At 36.8% G+C, this 23,980-nt stretch overlaps 1 protein-coding gene across 3 annotated transcripts; it reads right to left on the bottom strand.

The window, feature by feature from the left end:
* Positions 1 to 1,400: 1,400 nt before the first annotated feature.
* LOC135711175 (protein lethal(2)essential for life-like) lies at positions 1,401 to 13,760 on the bottom strand. 3 transcript variants are annotated; one of them, XM_065233948.1, is made up of 4 exons: positions 13,453 to 13,760; positions 2,791 to 3,259; positions 2,193 to 2,340; positions 1,401 to 1,881 (listed from the first exon to the last, which is right to left on the bottom strand). In XM_065233948.1, exons 2-4 carry the CDS (start codon positions 3,197 to 3,199, stop codon positions 1,854 to 1,856), a joined length of 585 nt encoding a protein of 194 aa, XP_065090020.1. In that variant the 5' UTR covers positions 3,200 to 3,259; positions 13,453 to 13,760; the 3' UTR covers positions 1,401 to 1,853. The 3 variants fall into 3 exon arrangements, with proteins under 3 accessions (XP_065090020.1, XP_065090021.1, XP_065090022.1); XM_065233949.1 differs by having other exon boundaries at positions 13,662 to 13,760; XM_065233950.1 differs by lacking the exon at positions 13,453 to 13,760 and adding an exon at positions 13,367 to 13,420.
* Positions 13,761 to 23,980: the final 10,220 nt, after the last annotated feature.

Raw genomic sequence — 23,980 nt, 5'->3', positions numbered from 1 at the left:
AAAATTGTGGTTTTGAAAATTCAGATCACTGCACATTTAAATCGGCCGTTTACGATTTTCGGGCATAAGTCAGGATTAAGTGTCATGTCGGTTTGTCAGTGATTATAAAATACTAGCGAAGACCTAGAATAAATGAAGGATTATCTTTGATATTCCCTTAAAAATTTCCCCATAATTAGCTAGGGATTCACTTCAGAAATACTGATCAGAAGCTATTAGAATTTAATCTACAATTAAGTTGGCATTTTTATTACTTCTCTCAAAAATTCCATAAAAACCTGCGTTAGAAGAATCAAGAAATATTTCTCATAAAATTTCTAAAATTTCTTCTCAGTCTTCCCTAAGTATTCCCACCAATTTCTTTGGAATGCTCCTTGGAATTCCCTGGGACATGCTCCCATTTTTTTAAATTAATCCTCTTAGATTCCGCTTGTAATTATCCATAGAATCGCAGAATAGAATAAATAAATTATTTGCGGAATTCCCCTATAATTATTCTCAGAATTTTTAAGGAATACATCCAGTTTTTTTTATTCGATTCAAAACTCCATCTAAAAACATACTCCTATACTCAGAATTCAGTTCCCTTGGAAAACTTCGTGAGATATTTTTTAATCTCCGTTCTAATTATTTTGGAATTATCTTCATAATTTCACTAGATTTTTTTTTTGCAGTTTACATAACTACCGAATTATTATCGATTGCTTATGGTAGTGAAATTTATCCAGAAATTGTATGCTCATTCTATCTTATACTAACTCGCTCGCTGCTGGTACTAACGTCTGCCTAGGTAAACTATTTAGACAGAGGAGAGGAAGCTGTTGATTGTGATTGCAAAATATGAATTCACTTCAGAAAGCCGAAGAAATTTTTTGAAATTCTTCTCACAATCCCCATCGTCAGAACTATCTTTGAGTTTGCCTTATAATGCATCAAGAGCAGCTCCTTTCAAAATTCCTTTTCATAATCCCTTGGAATTAACCCTCGAATTGTATTAAAAATACCATCAAATTTAATTGGCTATTCCTAACCAAATTCTCAAACATCTCCTCGATATGCCGGACTCTTGAAAATATTTCTAATTTTAAAATCTTTGAGTTCCAAAATTTCTAGCACGCAAAATATATTAGTCAATATTTCAAGGAGTTTGAGATATGAAGTAAAGTAGCTATTGCTCAGTTGAGTAAAAAAGAATATCCCAGATGGTTCTAATGCTCTGACAAGCACTAGGAGAATAGTATCGTGAAAGGAATTTAACAAGACAGACAACGTTCCGTAGCTAACGAACACCTTTCCCTGATATGCCTACTGAATTCCACATTCACACTTTGCTTTATTGGCATGCAACATTTTTTGAAAACTAGGGCAGCTGTGATAGACAGTGATTCGAATGCGATTGATTGATGTTTTTCGGAAAACGTGACGTTTATTTCTCTGTTACTGTTCCAATCGAAGGTATCAATAAAGTCTCTCATCTAGAATTAGAACACTACTGAATCACATTTTGTGCCACATGCCAGCTATAATAGGTCATTTCGGATCGCTACCTCGATTCTAAATCTATATCTCACAACCCCGATGACCTCGCTCAAAGTGCCCCTTAGCCATGATCTTTAGTGGTGATGGTGTGGAGATGTTAAAGTTCGCGTTTGTTGGTTATCTGCTGTGTATCACAAGGTGGCCTCGCGGTTTCAATTCTGTCAATACCTTACCGATAGCGTTTCTATCGTGTGCGGCCGTGTCGTGCCACGTGAGAGCTGTTCTTCTTGTTATGCTTATTTTATTTTTCTGGGGTGCTAGTCGCGGTTTTCAAGGTGAGTGTCGAACTTGAATTGCAAGGTGCCACAACAAATCTAATGCAAGTAGAATCCAATACGAAAACTATAACAATAAAAAAAGAGCAAACAAAACACAATGATCAACAAATCGATTCCGTTGCACCTAGACAGTGGGGTAATAAAAACAACTAAATACAGAGACCGATGGTTCAAAAAATGCTTCCCATCTTCTTTTTGCCACGGACAGAAATCAGAATAAGGGTTGTTTTTGGGTCTAATTTTGGCTCAAATCGATTCCGATATGTAGGCAGCTTTATGGAAATATTGATGCTTCTTTTTCGTTAGATCTTTGGTTTGTTTTCATTGGTGATGATATGGACAATATCAGGACTCAAGGTTGCTAGTGGGTTTTACTTCTTATCCTCGATGGCAGGCTTGCCGGTGTGCCAGATGGGGACGAACTTCTCGACCTTTGGAGCTGGCAGTCCGATCCTTGGGGCAGTGACGGTCAGGACTCCGTCCGAGGAGAGCGACGATACGATCAGGTTTGCATCGTAGCCAACTGTGGAGAACGAGATACAGTAAGTGAGTAAAACAATCAATTTTAAAAACTATTCAGGGAGCATCCATTAAGAACGTCACGCAAAATTCAAGAATAATTCCTTAAAATTACTATTAGGCCATTGATTTCCCTCATAATTAGAGTCAAAAGCTTTCTTACCGGAAAATTACTATCATAGCTTTCTTTACTGTTGCACCCGTGCCAGGAGTTCTAAATTTACATTTTGATATAGTCTGTGTGGGAATTTAAAATCGGAACGATTTCTTTCATACCCGTTTATAAGACAGTCTGCATCGAATTATTATCGGATGAAGTGTTGCGTGACTGCCAAACGTTACCCGTGCCTTACAGCAGCGGCAGCAAAACAAAAAAGGCAAACCTATACCTAACTATACTAACAACGTCAAGAAGCCGTCGCTTCCACTGGCACAGATATGTAGGTCTACTTACTTGGAATCAGATATCGCCGCGAGAACTGTCTGGAGACGTAGCCCTGTTCGTCACGCTTCTCCTCGTGCTTGCCCTCGATGGTGACATACTTGTCGGTTTTCCTCACGGTGACCTCGTGCGGGGCAAACTGATGGACGTCGACTTCGATCATGAACTTTTCCCGATCCGAGTCCACCCGGGAACCGACGTCCCGCAGGCTGAAATACTTCCACGGGCGCCACAAGCTGGACCAACGTAGCGGGGGCATCGGAGCATGACGCCACCACAGTGGATCTTCGCTGAGGACCTCCTCGGTGACGGATTTTTCCATCACCCGCGAGTAGAGCGGGAGATCCCAGTCATCCCACCAGCTGCGGTAGTGCACTGGCACGAGCGACATCGTACTGGTACTGCGAACCAACGGACGCATTTTGGACGGAGATTGCGGGTTGAGCGACGAGAGGATAAGAAGAGATTTCCTCTTATGAAACTATTTGGTTAAAAGAATGATAGTGTAATTTATCGATTTAACAGCATGTCACAATAAGCGGATTTATATTAATAGCAGATGGTCTGCGGCAGTGGCGTACAAAGGCAGTTGGTCGAAGGGGTGGCAGTTCTAAACCATTAGTGTTCCATTATATTTATAGCTTATCTGAGGTCTACGACGTGTAGAATTTAGGTTGTAAAAATGGAATAATTTACGAATTGAAAATTTTTGTTGAAGTATTGTTAATCATAAATAATGCTATATTAATTTCAATCGCTTGGCAGTGTTATTTACCTTTCCTATGAGTATATAATTTTTCATATTTTCCAGTGCAGCAATTCCAAAAGATTACCCTACTTGGAAAAGTTGAGGAGTACGACTCTAAACCATGGCCCTCTTAGTAATGGAACAAACTCGTTTGCTTATTACAGTGCTCCCAGTGGACATTATCGAATGCTTTTGATGTCTATTTGTTGGAAAATCCATCGTGGTCCGCGTCCAAGCTGGCTAAAGTGTTGAATTTTCCTAGAAACATCGTTTAGCGCATGCTTAAAACTTACAGGGAAACCTTGACGACAAATCGGAAGCCTTAAAGTAAACACCGGAGTGGAACTGCCAACCGTCAGTTCCATGGAAAGGTCGTGAGGTCCATCAGAAGCAATCCAGGGTTGTCCAATCGCAATTTGAGGAAAAAGTATTATGCCGCCCGTAGTACAGTGCAGTGAATTCGCTACCGCGAAGGCTTACAGGCATACCGCGCCAGTGGGCAACCAAATTGATCACTCAAGCAGAATACCGTAGCTAGAATCCATGCTCGAAAGCTGTATGACAACCTGCTGACCAAGTCCCCTGGGTGCATACTAATAGATGATGTAAAGGCCGTCTTCGGACAGCTTTCAGGACCAAAATTTTACAAAGCGAAGGCTCGAGGAGGTATCACTGGCAGATTTAAAGTTGTTTTTGCGGATAAATTCGCACGCAAATATATGATTTCTTTCCTTTATTTAACGTCGGTCTCTGTTCCGCAATCTAGTGCCAATCACCGACGGACATCGATTGCCATCCATTGACGGCAATCGAATGTGCAGGAAGGCAGCTTCCACACCTGCGTAGGATATCGCACCCATTCAACACATGGGCCGGGACCAACGGCTTTACTTCCTCTTCCGAAGGAAGACGTGACCAGAGATGTTTATGCCTCAGAAAAATCCCACCGACCTCGGCTGGGATTGAACCCAGACCCATCGGGGTGTTAGAAAGCAGTCACGCTTACCACTACACCACCGGCGCCGGCTGCAAATATATGATCTGGCAGGGAATTTGGCGAGCTGCCGCCAGAAGACAAAGGTTTTCGTCACTAAGAAAATGATGAGCTCGAAGGTTTAAAAAACCGAATGTCTCCAGAAGCGAATTCTGTCCTTCATCCAGTCACATAATGGTCCGGTGACATTTTGGACGGATCTTGAGAGTCACTACAGCCGGGAAGCACAACAATGGTACAATGACAGTAGACTCCAGTTTGTTCCGAATACCCTCAATCTGCACAATTGTCCCCAGTTCAGACCCATTGAAAACTACTGGGCAATTATGAATAGGAAACTGAAGGTAAAAGGTACAGTCATCAAAACGGCAGCTCAGATGAAAAATTGGTGGGATGAAATCACTAAAACAGTGGACGAGACCGTTGTGCGCCGCTTTATGGGCTACACACTTAGAAATAACTGCTTTTACACGAGACGTAATCCATATTGGACGTAAATCATAGAACGTAAACAAACATTTCATGTAAAATTAAGTGTTCTCAAACCGAAAAATCAGCTATTCGACGAAGAGAACGTTTGATTGAATTGATTTTCACGATTCTTTCAACTGATTCTTATGTCAAAAGGCCCGCTTACATGTGTCGGTCTCAGGGAACCGAAATTTACATGACTTTTTAGTAGTGTGTATATTAAGGGAAAAGTTCAAGAGTTCCTTCGAAATCACGACGAATAATTCATTTCGTATTTATTTATCGTATTTTATTATTTATCACTTGCACCGTTAATTCAAATCCGAAACAGACCCAAATGATGTTGTTCCAATTCTAAGTGGGCATGTTTTATCTAAGATACCGTGAAGATTGTGATGTGCTGTCATGAGATGCGCGTTCAATGAGAACATGGATGAAGACTTTGTAGATTTTCTGCAAACGTATAGAGCACGGCACCCGTGGATAGTTGTATTCCACACTCTTGACTCCTGTTTTGTAGAAAATCGCTACAAACCGAAATATATTTCAGTCGGAGCAGGACACATCTTCATCCATAATCAATCCACATATCTCATATATCCTCAAATCCGCATTCTCATCAACATCAATGAAAACAGTTTTTTTTTCTATTCCAGACATCTCTTTTCTACACGATATCCTGAACATCCATGTTTATCCTTTTGTCTATTCCGATCTATTCTACACATAGAAGCGCTGCCAAGTGTTTTTTGAAATAAACTGCATCCGAATGAGTCTCGTTCCTCCTGGGTCGGAATTTGTAGGCGAAGACGGGGTACGATCGTCACCGTAAGCAATAAATTTAGTAGCTCAAAATGAGCAAGACATTTCACAATTTTGTATGCTACATATTAATTAGGGTTCATGGATAAAAATAAAAATAATAAATATGGATAAAAATAATAAAACTGTCTGCTTTATAACATTTTTTATGTTCTTTCATCCATTTTTTGAACATACTCATTTTTTAACAGTCGGGGTAAGAAGGATCACTAACGGGGTAAGACGGACCATGACGGATGTTTCGGCAACCACTGCATCAAGTTGGACGCCACAAGTATTTACCAAATGATAGGTGTTATGGTCACATAAATCGCAATTGGATGTCTTTGAGATCAGTTAACTGGTTTCGGAGATATAACCGGAACAGTTTCCGGTGAGCAGAGGTCCGGTAAGCGCAGGTTTATAAATGGTCAAAAACGTTACCATGTCATATTGCGAGACATCAAATCGCATTAAAATTTTAAAATATGATCAATGGGAACAATAGTGAGTGTCCAGAACCACATTGGCTACTCCTGGTCATATTTAGGGTACCCTCGGAAAAGTGGTCAAAATCATATTAAATCAAAACCCATCATGTGGCACGTAAAGTCACACGAGAATTCTAAAACATTGTCATTGGTGGATATATTATGTAAGAAGGACCACATTGGACATGTTCTGGGAGCAAAGAAAATTAATTTTGTTTTCATCAAAATTTAAATCAATAAGAAAATCGAAAATCATTTCAGTTTCAATCAAAAGCACTACAAAATAAGAAAGGTAGCGTCAAATGTGGTCCATCTTACCCATTCACATTTTTAGTAATTTGTATATTTTCTCATGTTTATCACATTTTACATACCTTCATCAATAGATACAGAAAAAGTACAGCCTGATGAGTGGTACCGATTCCAACAAAATGTGAGAAAACACAGTTTTTTCACCAAAAATCCTTAGATGCATTGCAGTCAAAATAAGATCGTGAAAATTCCCAATGATCGAAAAGTTTTGTTTTATTGTTTGTTTTTACATTTTTATGTTCGAGAGCTACAAGGTGTTTCAGAATTGTAAAAACATAATGTTGATCTATTTTGTATTGAAAAATATCAAGAATATTGAGGATTTCATAAAGAACTGACTGTGGTTAGTCTTTCCCCGTATTCCCCATATCGAAGAAAAGTGATATTCACGGTTAAAAGATAAGATTTGTTATTTCCTTGACGCCACTACCTCCAATAACATCAACTCGACCAAAGACTCGATTACAATCGTGTTTGTAATACAAAGAGCTCAGAGGCCTAGTGGTGACCGTTTTTACTTACTGAGCAGAAGATAATGGGTTCAATCTCAAGCTCCTTCTTATTGTGGAATTGTTAGTGTTAGAGGATCATGGTGAATCCTTATTCTTTTCCACTTACATAAATCCCCTTCCCACAGTTTATATGGAGATGCAGAGGTTTTTTCGGTCTACCATAGCCGGTAATGATAAAATTTATGCATAATCATCATCCGTTGAACCAAACAGCGCAACGCATATGTGTAGCGTTTAGAATCCTAAAGGCTCAACTACGATGATTGCCCAAGTAGCAATTTTGGTTTTATGGATATAACGTAGCATCGATGATACAATATAAAGTAACTTTTGCTCCTATATACCGTAAATTTAGATTAAAAAAACAAAATCTAAAAATGTATGCGCTAGGAAACTGGTGGGACGTAATCATTTGTAAGAACTTAATTTATATCGGAGACGAGCCAGCCAACGGCTGAAAGTCTCCTTAATTAAGATAAAAAAAAAAAAAAACTTAATTTATATGGGTTGAAATTTACTATTTTGAAAAGGTATATCAAACTGTGCATAATTCACGTGTATTTTTTCCATTGAATCAAATTTGCATAGACATGTTCAATGACGCTGCAACGTGAACAAAATTGACATTTGTAACTTCGTGACTCGACCTGTGAGAATACATTGGTTTTTATGTTCGATATAACGTAGCGTTATATCAATGTATTTTTATTATTACGTAGTTATTTGTGAGAAATCAACAGTGGAAGCCAAAAGTGACAGTTTTGTTACATGTATCAACAAATCAGTCGGGTACTCGTTCATTAAGGAGCTCGGAGACCTAGTAGGGACCGAATTTGCACCGGAACGTGAGATTCATTCGAAGGTTTTTTTTCTCAAATTTGCTACATGATGGATCAAATCGTCAACCAACCTGTCCTCACCAGCTCTTCTTGTGATGCTCGTGGACTTTCACGGAGCAGAGGATTTCTTGATTTCCATTAAAGTTAGTATGTAATGCTAGTTCATCTGCATTCATACGTGGCCAGCACCGATATTAGCCTAAATACATTAAAGCACCAGCATTTGTACATGGTGTATTGCTGCTATGCACAATTATATCTGAACTTTGCCATTACACCTGATCTTTGCAATCACATCTGATCTTTGCGATGATTTGAGCATTAAAGGATCGAGATTTAGAGGAGTCTTTCCTGCCCTCCATGAGAACACCCAAGTAACACATAAAACATCTTTTTGAAAAATAATTAGAACGGCTTGTTATATAAATGTATTATAAGTGATGCAGAAAACATCCCACGTTATATATGAGGTTTAAAGATGTTTTCCTCATACTTCCTAGATTCAACATTTGCCAAAATAACAGAAAACTCTTTTGCTTTTATGTTTAAATGTTTTTCAAACATGCATCTTACTGTTTTAATACCACTATAAAAGTTGACGTATACAAAATCAATCTTAGTTGAATTTATAAAGTTCTTGACGAGATTCTGAACTTACCAGATTGACGTAAACATTGACGGTGCCATTGAGCCATACTGTCTCTTCACGCAGTGATTGACAGTTTCTTATGATGTATTCGGAGGTTTGTTATAAAGAAAGTTGAAAACACTTGTTTATGACATCTCATAAATTAATACAACTGAAAATGTGCAGGTTGTCTTATAAGGAGTTGAAAATACTTTAAAATAACACTCTGTCAATTAGATGTACGCTTTGCTGCTAACAAAACATCTTTATGATGGATCGAAAGCGTGTTGAACGAGAATATTATTGTTATGCCATTGGCAAGAACATGATAGATGCTTATAACAAAACTCTCATCAAGCGGAGTTGGTCTAGTTAGGAAGCAATAGGTCTACGACGCCAAGCACCAGTGATCGAATCCCATGCTCAAGTTTTTTCAATTGTTTTTTTTTGCCGCTGGTTTTAATGATGTTTCCAACGTCTTGCGCTTTTTAGGTTATATAAATGTATTAAATGACGTATATTACAGTATTATTGATTCTTTACGTAAGTCATTAAAAAGTATTTTCAACTTCTTTATGACAAGCCGTGACCTTGATTTGGCAGTTCTTGGTAGTTAAAGTTATTCCAGATAATTCAAGTCCAGACATCAACAGGGTAATACAAAGGGGGTCGTCGCATTATTATCCCTATCTAATTTATCCATAGCGCTATCTCACGTCTTGAACATTCCTTTTTATTATTATCTTATCCGGTCTGTTTTTTTTTTTCATTCGGCACGCATATCATCGGCAGGGAATAAAAATCATCGATTCGAATAAAGATAATGCTATTTTGGTTTTTGTTACACTCATAATCAGTACTAACAAAAAAATAACAAGGCAAAACTCTGTTAACGCGATATTTCACGAAGTTCACCAAGGGAAAAGTTCGCCAGTCATAGTAAGTTTTGGTGAACTTTTACAACACTGGTTAACGATAATGCGATTATTTTTTTTTTGTCAAACATCATGCTCAGAACCATTAGTGATGTCGCTGAAAATTCCCCATATCAGGCGATCGAAAGGTGCTTATCTCGAAATTCGGACCATTTAGAGGCTAGCAGTCTTTGGCAAAGATAATCAGGTAGATGATGTCGTTTGGATGGTGGAGATATTTGTATAAAATACAATCACTATACAGTGCTAGTATTTGTGCAAAATTTTCAGGATGTACTATATCTCAAGATACTGAACAGATGATAAGTTGCTGTCTTCGACAAATTGTGATAAGAAAACCTTTCGAATGGAGAGAAAATTATTTCCAAATTCCGTCACTACGTGGTGCTAAATAGTGTGTAAATGAAATTTCAACGTCATCAGAAGTTGGAGTTTTCGACAAAGTTTTCAGAACCAAGGCCTTCTACATGGAGGACATGATCAGCAACAAAAACTATAATCCACTGATATTATAATACTCATTGTGTAATACCGTGTAATAACAATCAAAAAATTTCGTTCCCTACCTTAAAAACATTCACATTTTAGCAAGGAAAACAATTTAAATATATTTACGACTGTGATGGAAATGGTTGATGGAAATTGATATCTCATTTTACTAAAACTAATTAAAAATTAGACCAATGTAAATCTTTATGTGGGGTGATGCTCCAACACATAAACTTGGATAAAATATCTTAAAATATGTAAATGAAACGTAGCTGTTAAGAGTATACTTGGCTATGATCACAATTTACTTGGAATGTATGGCAAAATATTGCTTCTAACCCTCGTCCATCCTCATAAAAGTGTGTTCCAACATTTGTCTGCCTGTGTTCATTGTTTAAAACGTGTTTCTGCTACTAATTATGATACTTAACTTTACAGCGCTATTTACATAAAACAAGTAGTTAATGTTATCTACACTTAACTCCAGGAGTACAAGAAACATATTCTTGCCATCATTTTCAGAATATTCAAGATATTTGCCTCAACATTTTTTCAATTTTGGCCGAATGTCAACCTCTAGGCCCTACGTCAACCCATCTTACGGTATATCTAAAAATACCGACCATCTAGGACGTTGCTTTCTGCAGCAAAGTTTTTCAGATAATCAAGGCCTTTCAATTTGTGGTTTTATTGATTCAGAATTCTGCCACCATGTGAACTTCCAGTAAATGCTACATCTCTGACCAATCAGGAAATTGCTGTCTTAGAAAGTTAATCAGGCAACGAAGGTCTTGTACAAACTTAATTTTGTGTATAATGTGTATCAGATGGTCAGGATTTCGAGATATAGCACGCTTTGTGTATTCACATGTAAACTAGAGCCACCTAGTAGAAGATTCCTGAACTAATATACTAACTCTTCAAAAGTTTCGTCTATCTGAACAACTTTGCCACATTCAGCAAAATGCTAGATCTCTCGATCTCGAGATATAGCACACTTTGAAATATTACATGCATACTTGCGCCACATAGTGGTAGAATTCTGAATTAATCTACTCACCAATTGAAAGGTTTTGACGTTTTCCAAAACAGCAACTACCATCTGGTCAAGATCTCGAGATAAAGGAGTTCACATGCACACTAAAGGTTGAACACGAAAAAACCCGAACACCTTAAAAACACTGCCATTTAGGCAGTTTTGAGTAAATTATTTCAAAATTTCACTGATCAAGCTAAGATTGAATAGAACCACAGTAGGCATTGGATATCAGGATAAGTTTATTTGTGGCTTCACCGGAGCAAGCACGTGCCCCGGAAGAATGTTAAATCAAAAAGAAGTCTAAATTCCCCAAAAAATTCCTTTTCTGGCAAGACATCTGCAGTTGTGGGCTGAAAAGCGAAACTTTCGTTACTTCTGGAACCATGAACCAGCAAATTTAGCAAGAGGAGTGCCTACGAAAGAGACTACTACCTTTTCTGGAGCAGTATGAGGGGGATTGCCTATTCTGGCCGAACTTTATAAGCTGCCACTACTCAAATTCATCCAAACAGTGGTACAGCGAAAATTACGTCACATTGGTCCCCAAGGAGATCAATCTCGCCAATACTAACTAATACTAACTAAAACTAAAACTAAAATATATTTTAACTAAAGCCAATTGATGAATACTGATGAATTGTGAAGCACATACTGAAGAAAAAGGGTGAAACTGCAATCGACCTGAAGGATTTCAAGCGGAAATGTAATTTGGGTACAGAGCTCGTGCAAAAGATGATAGGCCGTGTACCAATAAAAGTTCGAGCAATGGTTCATGGAAAGAAGGAAGACTGGAGCAATGGTCTTACAATGAGCATTATACCTAGTAATGTACGGTTGTTACATTGAACTATGAAAAATAAAACGCATTTTTAAACCCCAACAAGATTTTCGTATCCGAATGTTTTCGAGTTCAACCTTTAGTGCCACATGCAGACAGAATGTTGAACTTATCTGGCCACCATTTGTAAGGCCTTTATTATCTGAACAACTTTGCTGCTGACAGTAACTTTGTAGATGATCGGGATTTCGAAATATATTACACAGTGATTGCTATAATATCAGTGCGTTGTTGTTTTTGTTGCTGATCATGATGTGTTACAAAAAATCATAATTCATGATCTCGGTTGTATACTGATCATGATTGTGTTTGTTAGTATTCTTATCATTGCAATAGACATCGGTAGATATGATTTTTTTTGTACTACCTGTGATCGCAGCAGTACCAAACTTGTTTTACATTTAATGCATACCCAGAAGTGACGCTTTCTCTGGGTAATAATTGGGGACAAAAATCTAGTTTACTTCTAGAACCTGTGGCAGGTTTAGTGAAATTTAAGGAGACCGATAAAATAATTTTTAAAATCTACGGCTGCTATGAAAATATTCAGACAACCTAGAAGTAATGAACAGAACAATTTAAATCAGCAATTTTTAGAAGATCCAAGTCAAGTCAAGTTTAACCTTATATATTCCATGGAAATTAATGTAACTTGCTAACGAAGATTTCTGAAATTTTTATTGAAATGCTCGAGATCTACCTTCAATATCTGTGTACCATCTACCAAAGTATATTGGAAATCCTTAAAGCCCACCAATGTAGTCCTGTTGATTCTTCAAGAAAATACAATCCCCAGAACCTGTCCACGATGTCCTCTGAACTATTATCCTTCAGTCTACTATCACTGGATGCACATACGACTATTAAGTTTCCGTTGGTGTTTGTTCCGCAAGCGAGTGGCGCCCGGGAGATGACTCCACACCTCGACCCTAGATATCGATCCCATGAGCACATTTGCCCGGACCAACGGATTTACTTCCTTTCATCAATGGCTGAAAGCATCTTGAATAAAGAAAACTAACTAACTTCCCTTCCTAAGAAAGACATGATCAGAGATCTGAGATTTTTCTAGGCAATTTTCAGCTAAAAATTACTTTACCAGAAAATAATTAAAATTATACTACATTGTATAAGCTCACATGATTACTGCAAATTAATGATTTATTAAGTTTTAATTTCATCCGATCTAATTAACATGTCAACTATTACAAAATCTGTTGCATAATTGAATACTTCTTGGTTGTATCATTTAGCAATACTTTTGTTATACTGATAATGGTTGATGATTTTACAATACTATTTGAATATCTGGAGTTGACATCTGCTCAACCGTTCATTAAATCCATGACTTTCCCATTTTGGCAGATGCCGCCAAACATTTTCATATTTCATCGATACTTGAAAAACACACGTTTCGATTTATGTGCCACTCTCTTCGATCCCAGCGCCCATGCACACCCCTGTTGGTTAGTTCGAAAAAGCAAGATTCACTTTTTATTGCGCAGCAATTCAAATCCCGAAAACTACTTGTCTGAAACTAGTCACTTTTCCGCACTTTTCACCACTTTCACTCTTACCTTTTCGGCGAGAGCGCACTACGAAAAGGAAACTGAAACTGAAAGTTACTCCCAAAGACCGACAGACCGAGTGCGGTTTGAAAGTACTTCCGAATCAGCTGAGAGCTAGAATGCTTTTGAACTTGCCACGATTCGCGCGCGAATACGGAATCAACTGTTTCGCGTTCCCGCAGATTGAGCGTCTTGCAAGGGAGGGCGTTGGTTGGTACCTGCTGTCTGCTGCTGGCCTGCTGAACTTGAACTGTTACGGACGAGAGCTTCGGTTCGACTATATGGCTCGTGGTCCGCGCTGCTACCGGGCTGGGATTTTGTTTTGGTTCCCTTACGAAACGAACACACCCGCTGCTCTTTTCTAGATTTCGCGCTATCGTTTAGAATCGCGATGATTTGGTATAGCGCTGTGTATGTAACTATAGATCGATTAGTGCAGGTAAACATTACGATAGCAACGACCAGTTTGTTTACAGCGGTTGAGAGCACCGCCAATCACATGTTCGCAGCTGAATCACCACCGTCCGCAGAACAGAGTACGGTTTAACGAGGTTGGAACGGTGCCAAAGTATAGAACGCTGCTGCTGCCAGGTAGACGGCCCCGTTGTCGCCCTATGGGAGGTTTCGGAAGCTAGCAATACAGAGCTACTTATGGTAAAAATAGGTGCCACAGTGGTTTGTTTATATCATTCGAATCAATACACGACACGCGAGCGCGATCAACCGTGAAGATCACTTTGGCACAAAATTGGAGGAATTCTGAATGGGATGATTAATACGATTACAATCACGGTTGAGGTGGGGCCCCTCTGGCGGGGGGGAGTAATGGCGGATGAGCCTGAGGACTGATCATAAGCTACTAGGCACTTTAGGGGGAGGGGTGTTCGCGAGTCATAGCAAATTTTGATGAAATTTCTGGTATTAATACAAATAAAATGTATATATAGACAATTGCCTACGCGGAAGGAGGGGATCAAAAACCTTTCAAAATCGGTCTACGTAGTTTATGAACATCCCCAGGTCGGAATAAACATCTGCAAATCTGTATTACATCATTATGAATACTGTACCTTCGATCAAACTGAGCGGGTTAGAGTTTATTTCGATGTGATAGGGTAAAACCAGGGTTGCAAAGACTCATTTCAGCTAAAATAATGTTTTTCGGAATAATAAAACCAAAAGATAGTATGATGGCATGTTTTACTTGTAACTTACAAGAAGAGGTAAAACCTGTAAATTTTGCTTTCTATGAGTCACAATCAGCGATTTGCTGATCGCTGAGTGAGTGAGTGAGTGAGTGAGTGAGTTTGCGAAAAATCGCTGATTGTGACTCTCATGAAGTGAAATAAACAGGTTTAATATGTCAAACACATTCTTTGCAACCTCTCCTTGTATCCTACCAATTCAAAATTTGATCATGGCATCTAATTATTTCATAATTTAGATAAACATTGTTTTAGCTGAAATGAGTCTTTGCAACCTTGGGTAAAACAGGTATAATACGCCGTTAGAAATAAGTTGAATTACAGAGTTCGAAAAAGTAGTGTAAATTTATGTTATTATGATGCACATATATGGAGCGTTATATATCATTTAAGTTTACATTATAAATCGTTTAAATTTATGAGACATGTCATGAGAATCTCATGATGAGATATTCCATAAATTGTATACAACCGTACATCTTTGTAAGCAATATTTCTTGCAAGTTGCTAGTTTACGTGAAAAGGAAGTTTCATGCATGTACGTTTTCAAGCATGGATGTTTACATCACCAGTAGAATTCAGAATTTTTTGCTATGTAGTTTTTTTTTTTTCTTTACTGATTATGATGATGGTCCCACCTCTTACCACCACAAAGGTTTGAGCTGGACGATTTATCTTTAAGATAATTAAATATGACAATTTAACCAGGTTTCTTAGTTCGCCGTTTTATCCACCTAAAATGTTCATAGGTATTACAAGCGATCAAGAGTTAACAAACAATCAACAAAGCACCTATTACACTAGCAACCCCGCAATCTGATGCTATCATAATTTTCATCAATGTCAGGAATGCTCACAAACCCCCAACATTTACCAGAAAACTTACTACTAACTCAAGGTATCTTCGAAATAAGCTTCAAAATTGCATTTATTTTTTATTTTTTGTCAAATTTTAAATTCAGTCCTCTATATTCGTAATACGCGCGTGAGGCTCAAACCTTTGCAGACTACCATTTTTGATTAAGCTACTTCTATTAAAACAAATATAAAATATCAATCATCACCATCGTGACGAACAAAAATAGTTTTTGCAGTACAAAAATAATTATTAAAAAGTCATTATAACAGCTATCCATAAAAAATAATCCGATAGAGATAACTTCGTCAAGATACATAATTTGTTAATTCATGAAAAAATAACTGTTTAAACGACAGATTTAACATGTGAAATGCAGTGTCTTTTAAATTCTGTAAGTGTTGCTGAACGTTTTATATGTCTAGGCATCGAATTCAAAACATTTATTCCTTTATAATAAAATGAATGTTGTGAAGCACAAGTCAAGAAATGTGGTGTTCTTATTTCAGCCGCGTTTCTAGTATTATATCTATGAAAGTCACTTCCTCTTTCAAAACTACTTTAAAAATGTACACCATAGTCAAATATACAATTCTTTGCTTCACCGACAACTATTGTAGGTCGTCTAGCATCAAAGTTGAGGAAGTGAATCTATTACATCTCAAAATCAAACGCATTATTTTACTCTGCAAGTGCTGTAATCTCGATATTTGTGTTGCATTGACCAAAAATAAAATGGAAGGGCAAAAATCTAGATGAGGATAGATGATTGATTTGTATAGGGTAGAGCGCTACTTCGTCGTAATCGCCCATTTCCGTTCTATCGATCAGAAAAGATCAATAATATCAATGATTTCAACGTGCACAAATCAATTATAGGTTTGTTCCGATGCGCTAGCTCATTAGCTACAACATAAATCCTGTTAGAGCGCATTCCATGAATATTTACGCTCATTGTTCTCAAAACAAAAGAAGCGCTCCTAGCGAATCCCCTTTTTCTACGTTTATCCGTAGGACGATGAAAATCTAATGGCGTTTCAATGCGTTAGGACGGAATTGAAACTCGTAGAACGAATTTAGAATCAAGAAGCAGTGTTAGATTTTAGACAATATCTCAACAATTTGTGACTCTTTATCAAATCCAACGGTACGTATGGAAAGGTGAATAAATTTGCAAGTCATGTTTGACAGAAATATTACATTTTTTGTTAAAACTCGTTCAGCAAAGGGAGGTAAAGCGCGGGTTGTGCTTAGTAGGACGGAAATTAGATCAAAAACCCTAGCTGTATTTAACTGGAAATAGTTAAATCGTTCTTCAGTTGAAATAGAATTCCATACTTCTTGGCAATTTTCTTGGTGTCATTGTCAATGTAAGAATTGAACTTAAGTTTGTCATCAATAATCACGCCAAGATATTTAATCTCCCGAACGCGATCAATAGTCTCATCATCAATTACAACAGAGACGTTCTCATTTAATCAATTTCGCGAAATTACCATAATTTTAGTTTTACTTGTATTCAATTTCAACTGCTTATACTTCAACCATCTACTAGAGAAGGAAAATCTTCATTCAAGTGTAAAACGGCTTCATCTAAATCCTTAGCTGCAATGAATAACACAGTATCATCTGCAAAAAGATTAATGTCATAAATTCGTAAACCACGTCGCAAATCATTAATATACATAATAAATAACAGGAGCCCTAATACACTTCCCTGGGGCACTCCAAGGTTATTCCTCACGGGACTGGAAACAGAATCATTAAAAACAGTCCGTTGAGTTCTGTCAGTCAAATAGCTTTCAAACAATTTATATGCAGTACTCGTAATTCCAAAGTGCTTGATTAATCTTAACAATAAGGGCATATAAAGTGTTTCAAAAGCGTTTTAAGATTCAAGAAAACAGCAACAATCGGATCTTTACACTCCAACTTATTTTTCCCCTTCACAAATACCAAATTCAACGCGGTTTCACAAGAATGACCTTCCCGATATCCCGATTGTTCTGGTATCAACAAACTATTACTATTTAAATACTCCAACAGCTGGCCTTTAACAACGAGTTCTAAAATGTTCTCTTATATGTGCAACATGTTGATGGAACGAAACTCTTTGGCTTTAATCGTTCCAGCAACTTTTTGAATAGGAACCACTTAGGATTCCTTCCAAATTTGTGACACATGCCCAGTTTGCAATGATTCATTTATAAGGTCCAGCAAGATGTGGCCAATGACATGAAAGCAATCTTGAATAACTCTAGCATTAACATTATCTACTCCAGGCGATTTTCCTAATGTAAAACAAATAACTCTAAGTTTATCTATTGTAATTGGGTGAAAACCTTCAAATCTACAACTACTATTAACTGTCTGTTTTATTTCGTCAAGTTCATCGACCAATTCAATGGATTGATTAATCAAAACATTGTCGACAATATAATCATTACATTTAGATGAAATTACTTATTCTGACTGTTCTAATATGCCATTAAAAGTTATGGACCGCGGTTTGCAATTACAAGGTACCTATTCCAATGATTGTCATTATTTGATCTACAAAACTATGATGACGATGGTCCCACCTCTTACCCCTACAAAGGTTTGAGCTGGACGAGTTATCTTTAAGATAATTAAATATAAACATTTTAACCAGGTTTGCAAACAAAATCGAGCTGGTTACAATTACAGATATAAATGTCCTGTTAAATATGTTATAGGCATCAACCAAAAACATTCAAAGGTGTAACTAGTTATCAAAAGTCCAAGTATAGTCCTCGACAATACTTCCATTTACACGTGACCTGGGATTTACACGTTTAAGCTTCCGCAGTGCCAGGACTATATCCAAGGAAACGACTTCCAGCCAACCCTTTACTAATTCAAGGCTTTTGCCACAATTTCCACGTATTAGTCATTTATACCTGTATTCCGCGCGCGAGGCTCAAACCATTGTAGACTACTCAAAGCTATTTTTACTATTACTACTACAAAATCAAAAAACTAAAAATCCATCATCACCATCGAGGCAAACAATGTAGTTTTTTGTATATGCTACACAAATTACTAAAATGTCTTTATGACAGTCTCCATACAAAATAATCCGTTAGAGATAACTTTGTCAAGATACATGATTTATCCATTCATAAAAAATTAACTGCTCAATAAACAGCTTTTACATGTGAAATGCAGCGTCTCTTGAATTATGTAAGTGTAGTTGCACGCTTGATGTGTCTAGGCATCGAATTGAAAACATTTAAGCCTTTGAAAAATAATGAATTTTGTGAAGCATTATTCAAAAGATGTGGTGTTCTTACTTCATCCGCGTTTCTAGTGTTATATCTATGAAAATCACTTCCTTTTTCAATTTGATCACACAAATATTGAGGCAGCAAACCGTTAACTACTTTAAAAATGAACACCATAGTCAACAATACAATTCTTTGCTTCACTGGCAGCCATTGCAAAGAGTCCAGCATAAAAGTTGAGGAAGTGAATCTATTACATCTTAAAATCAAACGCATTACTTTATTCTGCAAACGCTGTAATCTCGATATTTGTGTTTCATTGGCCAAAAATAAAATGGAAGGGCAAAAAACTAGATGAGGGTAGATGATTGATTTGTATAGCTGTATTTTACTACCAATAGTTAAATCGCTTTTTTAAAGCGACTTAGAATTCCATACATCTTGGCAATTTTCTTGATGACATTGTCAATATGAGAGTTGAACTTGAGTTTGTCATCAATAATCACGCCAAGATATTTAATTTCATGAACGCGATCAATTGTCTCATCGTCAATAACAACAGAGACATCATCATCTACACGATTCCACGAAATTACCATGAATTTAGTTTTACTTATATTCAATTTCAATTGTTTATACTTCAACCATCTACTTAGAGAACGCAAATCTTCATTCAAGCGTGAAACGGCTTCTTCTAAATCTTTAGCTGCAATGAATAACACAGTATCGTCAGCAAAAAGATTAATATCACAAAACCGTAAAACTCGTCGCATGTCATTAATATACATAATAAATAAAAGGGGCCCTAATACACTTCCCTGAGGCACTCCAAGGTCATTGTTAACGGGACAATATACAAAATCATTAAAAACAGTCCTTTGTGTTCTGTCAGATAAATAGCTTTCAAACCATTTGTATGCAGAACCCGAAATTCCAATGCGCTTGATTGTTCTCAACAATAAGGGCCTAGAAATTGTCTCAAAAGCGCGTTTTAGATCCAAAAACACAGCAACAATCGTAGCTTTATGCTCCAAATCTTTTTTCCATTTAGCTAACACTAAGTTTAACGCGGTTTCACAAGAATGGTCTTCCCGGTATCCCGATTGTTCCGGTATCAACAAACAGTTACTATTTAAATATTCTAGCAGCTGGCCTTTTACAACAAGTTCTAAAATTTTCTCTAATGTGTGCAACATGTTGATGGGACGAAACTCTTCGGCTTTAATTGTCCCAGCAACTTTTTGTATAGGAACAACTAAAGATTCTTTCCAAATATGCGGCACGTGCCCAGATTGCAATGATTGATTAATAAGGTCCCGCAGAGTGTGTCGAATGACATGAAAGCAATCTTGAATAACTCTTGCATTAACATTATCTACTCCAGCCGTTTTTCCTAATGAAAAGCAAATATTTTTAAGTTCATCTAATCTAATTGGGTGAAAACCATTAAATCTACAATTAATCTACTACTAATCTACTATTTATCGGCTGTTTTATTTCGTCTGGTTCATTGATCAGTTCAATAGATTGATTGATCAGTGAAACGCTGTCGACGAAATAGTCATTAAACTTAGAAGCAATTACTGGTTCTGACTGTTCTAATATGCCATCAAAAGTTATGGTCCGCGATTTACAATTACTAGGCTTCATCAAAGATTTCAAAATTTTCCATAACTCTTTGCTGTTGTTTTGATGCTGATCAATTTTCCTCTGAATATATTCACATCGAGTTTTCTTAATCGATTGTGAATATTTATTACGCGCGACCGTGTACCTATTCCAATGATTATCACTATTAGATCTACAAAACATTTTGTACCATTTGTCCCTCTTACGTTTAAGGCGCAAAAGATCCAAATTGTACCAGCTGTTCGAGTTTTTCTAAGAAACAAACTTTTGTTCAACTAATTTATTGATACAAGTTTTCAAAACGTTAGTAAGAACAGCTGCATCTTCATCTAAAGTTCCGGTAACTAATGGAAAATCCACGCTTCTCTCAACAAGATTCGAAACAGCTTGCTTCGAGTATTTCCTCCAGCACTTCAATTTTACAAAATTATCGTTATCGTTAACACTGTCTAAGACATTAATTACTAAAGTTTCATGATCGGTTATTTTCAAATCAGCTTGAGTAACTGAACTGACAGAATTAAAATAAGAATAAACATGGTCAATCAAAGTTCTACTGTGCCGGGAAATACGCGTACATTCACTTACTAATTGTTTTAAATTAAAGAAATCAGCTAATTGCTTAAGATGATTCGAATTGCTAGTAAATATCATGCCAATTAATGTTAAAATCACTCGCAAGTATATTTAGTTTACTAGAATCTAAAAATGTCTCGAACCAGTTCTCTAAAATTTCATTAAAACGCTGATTACTTGAACTGGGAGAATGATACAAAACACCATAATTACCCATCTTCATGCCACGTTCAACTGTAATGCCTAAGAACCAATTGCCATCAATAACTTCGTTTTGGCGAAGATTGAATTGAACTGATTCTTTGACATAAATAGCAACACCGCCAGTGTGCCTTGAATGTGACAAACAAGCAGCAGCTTTATATCCCGGAATGCTATACTGATCAAAAGATTCAATTTCTACAATATGTGTTTCTGCTAACAAAACCAAAAGTGGACGATTATCTTCTACAATATGACGTAATGTTACGTAGTTTGTAGATAACCCCGCAATATTCAAATACAAAATCTCTAATTTACTCACATTACTACTGGAACTTGGTTGCTATTTATTGAAATGTAAGCTGCTTTTTTTCTGATCATATAGAGTTTTTGATACACAAAACAATTAGAACTAAATGCTGCGTGGTTGACGTCCAGATTTAATTTACGCTCCTTATTAGCTTTTAAACAATTAACGCATTTCAATAGAGTTGACGTACACTTAGAGGTGCTATGTTGTTTGCTTCATCTAGAGCATCGTTCGCAATTTTTGCAATCCGTGCTTTTGTGCCCAAATTCTCCACATCTGAAGCATCGCAAAACATTAAACTTTTTGTATCATTTGTCCCTTTTCCGTTTAAGAAGCAAAAGATCCTACTTGTACCAGCTGTTTTATTTTCGACTTCATTGGTACCCAATGTGCCGACATAGGGTTATTTATTAATAAAAGTGGCTCTTGAAATATTTAGTTTCGACCGTGTAATAAAAAGGATTAACCGCGTAAGTAACATTTTTATCGAAAGCAACCTTTTAGCAGTTTTTGGATCCACTCAAATTGGTACACCTCTCCTACAAAAAAAAAATGAGATGATAGAAACCAATTTAAATTGAGGTCTAAAATATTCATTTGAAAAGCAACAACAAAGGTCCGGTTTTTTGCTGCTATACTTATTCGATTTCTCAACTCAATGATTAAATTATGGACACATTTTATTTTTTGAAACTGGAAATATATTAGCTCAATTCTGAATTATTTATTGGTGTATATTGAGTTATCCATTACTAACTTTTTTTCTAATAAAACAATCTGTCCTAAACCGTAACGCAGGTACATCACCTTTTCATGGTGCGTTTCCGGTGTAAGATCCTAAGTACTACCCTCTGGCCCTAAGCTCTTCTTGTTGACGGTGGTCAAAATCGTCGCTTGTTTTGTACTGAGGACCAAGAAATCAAAAATATTTCCAAATGACAAAATGACAAGCGATTAACGAGCGATGATATAATCTTCTTCATTTTTTTCATCACAAACAGTCTCTGCAACATTGTTGGCAAGCTGCTTCACTAAGTAAAGCCGACGATGATACATGTGTGTTAATGGGAATTGTTTTGTTATGTCTTTTCTCGATTCCGATCAAGTTATGCCCTCAACCATGTATATTGCAACAAAGCAGGCAAGCAACATATCATTATCCTTGTACCACTCCGATCGAGCTGTGTTGCAGAGAGAGTTTGTCGTGGTAGTCGTAGCAAGTGTTTTGTCTGTATCGTTGGTTGCTTTATGTGTTTGGATCAGTGTAATTAGTTCTACGGGTTTATCCGTAAATCTAAGAATTTTTAGATTTACTACATAAAATTGTACGGATTTTCTAGATTTTTATGGATTTTTTATAAAGTGCCGGATTTAAAAAATTTTGACTCAGCCCCCGCTCGTTATTAAAAAAAAATATTTTCATTTGGAATGACATTAAATTTAGCAATAATTAACGCAATGGAAACAAATGTACCTATCTACGGATCATACTCCATGAAAAGTTAACAACATTGGTTTGGATACATACGCTACTAAGGACACATAGTTTGATTTATGAGAAGGCGCAAATTTGGAGAGGTCCCAGAACAGTTTTAATAATAAGCAATATTATCAGATTTTTTCATCTAGAGCTTCGAAGGTTTTATTTATGCTAAGCCAATAACGTTTAAAATGTATTGCCTCATTTTCTTTAAATCTCTGGTAGCAGGTCGTTTGTTGGGTTGTTTAGGGATGTTGAGATAAATACATATTTGTTATCTTCATTAAAAATGGATCCGAAATCCAAAATTTCATCAATTTTGGTACACTGGAACTATTTTAAATAAGTACGATTACATTAGCAAAAATCACCATCTTAGCGCCCCTTGGTGGGACTTTGTATGGGAGCGACCTGTCAACGAATAGATTTAGTGTCAACGATTAAAAAATTAAATCTTGATTTAAAAAACGAGAGAAATGTCTACGGGATCGATAAAAATATCGTTGTGCTCAGAAAACAAAGCTCTATCAGATTATGTACAAAAATCGGTATATTTTTCGAAGTTAAACAAACCAATTGAATGAGGATTATGGTGAGTCCTATTTTTATTGATGAGAGAGCGCGTCTTTTGAAAGGCTCCAGAATTCTTCGAATGATCCGGAACATCAAAATTAAATGAGGATTCTTTTGGCTTGTGAGAAGAGCAAGTATGGATGAAAACTGTATCGAAAACGAATACCTCATTTCTCGCGTAACATTTGAATAGGGCCTATGATCAAAATGTAAACAAACCGATTTTTGATACCATTTTGTAGCACTGGTAATTAGCTACCAGTCGTATAGGAATGTTCCGCATTATCGATAAAAATCATTAAAAATAACTTGATTTTAAAAACGGCCGATCCACGAAATTTTTCCAATCATTCATGCTAAAACGACCTAACCTCGGGCCCAACATATATTTTTTTTCGTTCGATGAGGTTCCATTCATAAGCCTAGCGACGTAGAAGGGCCGATGATTGAAAAATGTCAAAT

Source organism: Ochlerotatus camptorhynchus, unplaced genomic scaffold (genome assembly GCF_037179485.1).
Source record: "Ochlerotatus camptorhynchus isolate MF236.1 unplaced genomic scaffold, CSIRO-AGI_Acam_v1.1 ptg000423l, whole genome shotgun sequence".
NCBI classification, from domain to species: domain Eukaryota; kingdom Metazoa; phylum Arthropoda; class Insecta; order Diptera; family Culicidae; genus Ochlerotatus; species Ochlerotatus camptorhynchus.
This window is presented reverse-complemented; position numbering and strand designations above follow the sequence as displayed.